The sequence below is a fragment of the Euleptes europaea genome, chromosome 2 (genome assembly GCF_029931775.1).
Source record: "Euleptes europaea isolate rEulEur1 chromosome 2, rEulEur1.hap1, whole genome shotgun sequence".
Classification (NCBI taxonomy): domain Eukaryota; kingdom Metazoa; phylum Chordata; class Lepidosauria; order Squamata; family Sphaerodactylidae; genus Euleptes; species Euleptes europaea.
The window spans coordinates 81,995,091-82,003,064 of record NC_079313.1 but is presented as its reverse complement, the minus strand read 5'-3'; the positions used below and the strand labels follow the sequence as shown (position 1 = coordinate 82,003,064).

General features: G+C 45.3%; 1 protein-coding gene across 1 annotated transcript; it reads left to right on the top strand.

Annotated features, from left to right (window-relative positions):
- PPIL1 (peptidylprolyl isomerase like 1) lies at positions 1 to 7,582 on the top strand. Its single transcript, XM_056844372.1, has 4 exons — positions 1 to 56; positions 4,189 to 4,343; positions 5,682 to 5,750; positions 7,336 to 7,582. Exons 1-4 carry the CDS (start codon positions 1 to 3, stop codon positions 7,554 to 7,556), a joined length of 501 nt encoding a protein of 166 aa, XP_056700350.1. The 3' UTR covers positions 7,557 to 7,582.
- Positions 7,583 to 7,974: the final 392 nt, after the last annotated feature.

Sequence of the window (7,974 nt, the reverse complement as noted above, 5' to 3'; positions counted from 1 at the left end):
ATGGCGGCGGTGCCTCCTGACACTTGGCAGCCCCCCACTGTCTCTATGGAGACCACGTAAGTGGGAAACTGACTTAAAACTTTTCTCAGGAGAAAAAGCTGAAGAGGAGTGCTGCTGTTCTCGTTCTTTTTTTTCTTTCTGAATCGGCCAAACTGTCTCGCCGGGTTCTCGTGAGCGTTGCTTTCCCATTTGTGACCGGGCCCGATCACGCCGTTTGCTGTTACTATGGCTTCGTCGCAAAGGATTGTGGAGCTTAGGGAGGCCGTCTGCTAGGTACATGCTGTACAGCCGATATTCAACAGGTGTAGGTTTGCCGTTATAAAACTACATGCATTAGAAAAGCGGTCGCAGCCACCCGAGTTTCAGTGAGCAAAAAAATGGCCAGCCCTAGTCTGTTTTGTTAAGTGGATCATTCACAGTGGGTCGCCGTGTTAGTCTGTCTGCAGTAGTAGAAAAGGGCCAGAGTCCAGCAGCACCTTAAAGGCTAACACGAATATTTTCTGGCAGGGTAGGAGCTTTCGTGAGCCACAGCTCACTTCTTCAGATACAGCTAGAATCTGTAGAATTATAGCTGTAGAATTCTAGCTGTACCTGAAGAAGTGAGCTGTGGCTCACGAAAGCTCCTACCCTATCAGAAAATATTCTTGTTAGTCTTTAAGGTGCTACTGGACTCTGGCCCTTTTCTACTATTGTTAAGTGGAGTTCTGCTTGCAGTGTATAATGTATAATTTGTGTGTGCCCAAAGCTGGCTGCTTTAAGTAAGAAATCTCATCCATTATGTTGGCTTTGACTCATTTGCAAATTAATTTGCAAACAAATATAAATCGAAGTGCCTAGATTTAAATAGGTTGTCATTTGATTTGTGGTCTGAGCTGTCGCACAGCCAGTAGACTCCTGTGGTCAGGAAACCGTTCTGAATTTCTTTCTGGAAAGGTTTATAGCCAGTATTGCCAGCCTTTATGCAGGGGTTGCATTCTAGAAATCAGATCTGAGGACACTTCCAATACTGAGTATCTGTTTACTTTGGCCTTTTGTTCTCATGCAGATCAGTAAGCTAAGGGAGAAAACTTATTAATTTGCAATTTTATTTGAGACAGTGAATAACAAATCTAAGGAAGAACAAACTTAATGTAGCTGTACTTCAGCTTCAGTTACCCTCTATTTCAAAATCCAGAACATGTACTTACATGTTTTAGGTTTAGATCTGTTCCAAATGGGGACAGGATTTTGTGGCATCACCATTGCTGGTGTGGCTGCAGATAAAGGGCAACAGCAACAGAGCTTTCCTGCAGTATCCTTGCCCCAGGCCCCCAGCAGTGTCTCTCTCTCCGGGCCACCAGGGCTTTTCCTTTTTTTTCTTCTTCTAAAATTGGCACTAGACTATTTTATGTAGATATACTATCCTGTTTGCATATGCAAAAAAAACCTTTATTGGCATAACAAATCGTACAAGGTATTCCAGAATTTGGCAAATGATAAAACATCAATATCGCAATCTGTACCAATAGATATGAATAAAATGAGGTATGCCGGAGTACAGTGAATATAAGGTATATAAAGAAAACTAGTGTCTACAAGTAACCGGAATAGCAGCTATTATATTTTTTGTTTGATTTTTATCATTAGAGCTTGCTTCAAAAACATGGCTACTATTTCTGTAGTTTCTATTCTATTTCTGTAGATATACTATTGTATGTAGGTGTAGTGGGTTCTTTGAATTTTCAACTTTCATTTTTTTAAAAAGTAAATTTCTGGCTCCTTTAGTCGCAAAGCATGCCTTTTATCTCATATCTCTGCAAAGTGGGGGGCTTACTTTTTTATAGTGCAATCCTAAGGGGGGCTGAATGGGCTTAGGGAGTTGACCAACCCTTACGGCAGTGTAAGGGCCAGTTACACTGGTGCAGGCCCCCATTGCCTCTGCACCACACTCGGGGGGCAATGCTGCTGCGCAGCGGGTTCACACTAGTGCAATTCAGGCACAGGGCTCTGTGCCGGCATACTTGTGGGCAGACTGCAGGGTGTGGTCAGAGTTAGTCTGTTTCCTGATGCCTTTCAGTCTGGGAATGACCCCTGACAGAGGCGCAAAGTTGCACCAAGAAAAAGGTGGCGCAGCCCATAGGTGGCCAGCCTAACTTGACAGAGGCTGAGAATGCACTGCTGTATGGCTTAGTGGTGGAGCATGCAAGCATAGCCCTAGCACCTGCCAGTACCAGCTCTACCACCTCACGCCGCCATGCCTTCTTGTGCATGGAAGTGGAGCGGGTCTCTGCCCTGGGATATGCCAGCTGGACAGAGTTGTCCACCCTGAAGAACTGGAATGATTCTTTTGGCCCTGCTCAGAAATGCGTGCGTGCTCTCATGGCCCAGGGTGTCCCTTACAAGCAGACAGTGACAGAGCTCAGGCCACCATGTGGGCTATGATACCACCTGTGGTAGTGGGCAGCCGCTGCATCAAGGTATGTGAGGTGTCCCACCACCTCTTCAACGACCTCGCCTCATGCTGCCCCCACCCTTCCCACACCCCCATCACTTGATGACTCCTGCACTTCCCCCTGCAAGCGACCGTCAAAGCAGGGACACTGTCACAGGACCATCAGTGGTGGTGGCCGAGGGGGGCGCCAAGATGGCCAGTGCCTAGGGTAGCCAGGACCATGACCAAGGCCTAAGGGAGGAAGGGGCTGCCACTGTGGCCACCCCGTCTCCCCTGCCACAGTGCCTGTCTGGGACCTTGGGGCTGATGACCCAGACCACCGTCCCCTTGTGCTGAGCCAGGAAGAGATGGATTTGAGCAAGGGGTAGGAAGATGGCATCAGCATGGGGGCAGCGGAGACTAGGGAGGGTGCGGGAGCCAGAGGTGAGCCACATGGCTGATTGTGCCCAAGAGGATGCTGTGGATCCCGGCCCCTTACCTAGGCCCCAGCCACAGAGCCTGTGGCTGGCTCAGTCTCCCCCCCCACACACACACACACACTGTCTTGTCTATGTGGGAGGTGGTTGAGCAGGAATGGCTAGAGTGCCACTAAGAGCAGTGGGAAGCCTTCTCCAGGGGTCAACAGTGGATGGAAGGGCTGGCAGCATCTGTCACGGCGGTTGCCAGGAATCTAGAGGGGCTGCTTACTGTCACGAGGGACGTAGATGAGAAACAGGACAGGTGTACATCGAGAAACTGCTGAGGGACCTGTCAGAGGCTCTTTGGGCCCCCACACCATGCCTCACTTCAGTACCCCCTCTCCTGCTGTGCCACTAGTAGGGCTGACATGGGGGCTGGCACTGGGGCGCCCTCGACACCATGAGCGCCCTCCTGGAAGGCACTGCTACCAGTGAGCAGAGGGCACCCACCACTGCATACACTGCCCACAACATCTCTTTCCCCTCTGAGGTGTGGGCACCTGCTGCTCCATGTGGGCAGGTGGCCATCTTGGGGGGGGATGCAGGGGCTCATGCCAACGCTGGCAGGTGCCCAAGAGCATCTGGCGGGATCCCTGGCTACACTCCTTTACGCTCCTGGGCTCTGATGGTGGCTTGGCCCCATGCCAGGTGGCCCCTGATTGGTTCTGTCTTCTCTGTCTGCCAAAGCCCCATCGCCTTGCCACAACACCTCCAAGGTGCTGGGAACGCTGAAGCGGTTGTGGCCACTTAAAGCCAACTACCGACACTTATTTCTTGTCAGCCGCTGCGGGGAAAAACCTTACAGGGACTGGAGTAGCAGTGCTACGGTTAAGCTGCAACCAGCTGCCATGGCGCAGGTGTGCCTCAGGATTGCTTTGCCAAACAATGAAAGCTGAGAATTCTACACCTGTAGAATTCTGCTACACCTGTAGTTACAACTGTATATGGATCTAACAATATTCTAGTGCCATCTTTAATAAAATTAAAAAGCCCAGTAGGGGGGATGAAATGGCTTCAGGGGAAATGACTGCCATATAGGCAAGAAAATCCATATTTTCCCATCCACACAGCAGCCCTCAAAACTTTGGCCAAGCAGGTTTGAGAGAGATTGGAGTAAAGGCAGAGAAGCCTCCAGAGGTGTATGAATGCACCACGATGTTGTGAGGAAGGAGGGGAGGAGAAACTGATTTCTAAAAGCATTGAACTTGGGACAAATAATCTGTGTGGAAGATATAATGTGACTTCTGGAATCAATGTGATGTTACAAATGGACGGAATCCTTTTCTGTGTGTTTTGCAGCATGGGCATCATTGTTGTGGAGCTGTACTGGAAGCAGGCGCCCAAGACTTGTAAGAATTTTGCAGAACTCTCCCGACGTGGCTATTATAATGGCACAAAATTTCATAGAATTATCAAAGACTTCATGATTCAGGGTGGTGATCCAACAGGAACTGGTAAGAATGCATTTTGGACAGGTGCTTTGGATGAGCTGTTGATGAAAACTACCATGGATGGCAAAGGTGTCATAAAAAATCCTGCATGACTGTTTTCAGTTATGTATGTATTTAATATATTTTATATCATTTCCCTTAGAAGCCGAAAGCAGTTTCCAATCACAAAATTCCATATTCAGTGAGAGCTAGTGTGGTGTAGTGTTCAGAATTTTGGGATAAGATCTGGGTGACCCCACTTTGCCATGGAAGCTTGCTGGGTGAGCTTGGGCCAGTCATATATTCTAAGCCTAACCCTACCCTTCTTGATCAAGTCAAGCCTGAACTCTCCCTATACACTAAAATGACTAAACTGAGGCTATCTTACTTTGGTCACATTATGAGAAGACCAGACTCACTGGAAAAGACAATAATGCTAGGAAAACTGGAAGGCAGCAGGAAAAGAGGAAGACCCAACATGAGATAGATTGACTCTATAAAGGAAAACACGGCCCTCAGTCTGCAAGACCTGATCAAGGCTGTTAATGATAGGACACTTTGGAGGTCATTAATTCGAAAGGTCGCCATAAGTTGGAAGCGATTTGATGGCACCACATACACACAGTGACAACCCTACTCTACAGGGTTGGTGTGAGGATAAAATGGAGGTGAGGAGAAGGAGGCAAGCCACTGTGGGTTGCCACTGGACAAAAAAGTGGAATATAAATGAAGTAAAAAAATAAAATAATAGTTTTAAACATCATGTGTCACTAAAATGACCTGATATAAAATCAACATCCAACCAAATGCCTTTCTAAAAAGTTTCACCTGTCACTCTTCTCTATACTGCTGAAGAGAAGGAACAGTCCTCATATCATTTGGCAGTCAGCCCATTACAAAAGGATGGAACTGCCACAGAAAACAGTCTGGCTTGGCCTGAGGCTGTGCTCACCTAGAGGAAATGAAAGGAGACCCTGGTGAGAAGACCGTAAAGTCCACCCATGCTTATGTGGAGAAAGATAGTCCTTCAAGCATGTGGGTCCCAGGCCGTAAAGGGCTTTAAAGGTCAAAGTCAGCACCCAGAAAGAAACTGGTGTGCTCATTATTGTAGGAGTAGCATATTTATTACTCCTATTGCAGCTAGTTACTGTCTGCTGTAAAATTATGTGTAAACTAGTGAGCTAATTGATGGATATCCTCCCTTTCCTTGCACGCACTTATTCATGATCAGCATTTTCCCTCTTACACAAGAATTAAAGTGATCAACCTGAATGGTCTAGGAATGTGTTATCATGAGGAGCAGTGAATGCGACTGTCAGCTGTGGCTTTGCTAATTAGTTTCCTGATCTTGTAATATGGCAGGAAGAGGAGGAGCATCCATCTATGGCAAGCAGTTCGAAGATGAACTCCATCCTGAACTGAAATTTACAGGTAGGTGATATTTTAGTACATTCCCAAACTAAGTGCATCACTGTCGGAAGAGAGGAGTTTCCAAATTTCTGGATGCAAAATAGCTTCAATATGAAAGCCATCAGAATAACCTGGATCTTAAAAAGTCAGTTAATAGTTTATAAATTTGCTTCTTTGAATGCTTTGCATCAAAGCAGTTGGTTATCATTGGATATCCTTTTTTAAAACACCAAATCAGTCTGTACATTTTTTCCATGTAGTTACTGCGCCAACCCTTTAATCATATTGATTGCCCTCTTCTGTACTTGACCCAGCTCTGCAATATGTTTTTCCTAGGAGTTAAGTTCCCATTATCACTGCATTCTGTTTCCATAATACTACAGCAGGAATCGAATTTATACACTCAATCCCTATGAACTCAGTCTCTGTACAATACTCGGCTGGTAGCAGTTCCAGATTAGAGGCTTGAGGACTTTTCCCAGATGGGTTTTCCAAGAAGCATAAGTAGTTGGGCATGTGTGTATTAAGGGTTGGGTCTAAATAACATGAGTGACAGTGTGTCATAGTGATTATGTTGTTGGGCTAAGACCAGAGAGGTCTGAGTTCAAATTCCTATTCTCTCCTGAAGCTTACTGGGTGTCCTTTGGTCAGTCATTATCAGCTTAAGAAATCAAACATAAGAGCTGTGCCGGATGAGACCAGTTACCCACCTTGTCCAGCATTCTATTTCACATAGCAACCAACCAGTTGCCCTGAATAGCCAACGAGCAGGTATAGAGTCCAAGGCCTTCCCCAATGCTGCCTTCTAGCAGTAGCATTGAGGTTTGCTGCCTCTGTATGTAGAAGTTCCCTTTAGTCACCATGGGTAGTAGCGATTGATGGACCTATCCTCCATGAATCTGTATAACACCCTCTTAAAGCTTATCTATGCTCATGGCTATCTTTACATCCACTTGCAATGAGTTCTACAATATCACTACTCAATGAGTAAAGTAGTATTTCCTTTTCTGCATCCTGAATCTATTGCCCATCAGCTTCATCGGATGCCCTTGAGTTCTACTATTAAGGGAGGAAACGCTTCCTCTGTCTATTTTCTCCACCCTATGTATAATTTTTTATCTTCTCACATCCCCCCCAGCCATCTTTTTTTTTCTAAACTAAAAAATCCCATACTCTTCAGCCTTTCCACATAGGAAAGGTGTGCCAACCCTTAATCATACTGATTGCCCTCTTCTGTACTTGTCCCAGCTCTGCAATATGCTTTGTAATATGAACTGTACACAGTATTCTAAATGAAGGCTTTTCACACCTCTATACAAGGACAATACAGTATTGTCCACCTTATTCTCAGTCCCTTTCATGAAGTTTACATGAACCTACCTATATCACAGAGTTGTGAGGATAAAATGGTGGAGGGAGGATCCATGTATGCTGCTCTGAACTCTTGGGGGAAGGGAAATTCTAGATGTGGAGGTTTCATTGATCTCACTACGAGTCCTGATAATTTAAAAAACTCAATAAGATCTGACCATTTGATTTGTTCATATTTTTAGTCAAAATTAGTTTGGGAGTCTGAAGTTGGTAATACACTCTCTTTCTCTTTAAGGTGCAGGAATCTTTGCTATGGCTAATGCAGGCCCGGATACAAATGGCAGCCAGTTCTTTATCACATTAGCCCCCACCCAGTGGCTTGATGGGAAGCACACGATCTTCGGTCGTGTTGGTCAAGGAATTGGGGTAGTTAACAGAATGGGCATGGTGGAAACGAATGCTCAAGATCGACCAGTAGATGACATAAAGATCCTGAAGATTTATCCATCGGGTTAGACCATTATTAGGATAATCACATTGAATTTAATTGCATTCCATTGTGCTTTGTTTCTCATGTGCAAAATAATCCTATCCAATGCATGTTCAGAATTTATCATTAAATTCTTTTTTAAAAAACCACAGCTGAATTTCTTAAGAATATTACAAACTTTGGTTTATTTGAAGAGGGAAGTATCACTAAATAGTGGTTGAATTGTTCTTATAAGCTTATTTCAGTCTATCACCTTTAGTCTGGTTGGAGTGCAATATGAACATCTGTATTGAATACAGATAAGAAGCCCTCAGTGCAACCAAAGGAAGCAGACAAAAAGTGTAGCTTTGTGAGTCATTAGAATTATGCATTAACTCAACATTGTGCCAGCATGGGTCTTAAGACTAACAGCCCATTCCTGAGGTTTCGCCTCGAAACCTCTTA

Excerpts from the sequence above, each read along its gene's own strand:
- PPIL1 (XM_056844372.1), top strand. The coding sequence starts at position 1 with ATGGCGGCGGTGCCTCCTGACACTTGGCAGCCCCCCACTGTCTCTATG. Across the intron at positions 4,344-5,681 it reads TGGTGATCCAACAGGAACTG|GAAGAGGAGGAGCATCCATC; the intron begins GTAAGAATGCAT and ends GTAATATGGCAG. Across the intron at positions 5,751-7,335 it reads TCCTGAACTGAAATTTACAG|GTGCAGGAATCTTTGCTATG; the intron begins GTAGGTGATATT and ends TTTCTCTTTAAG.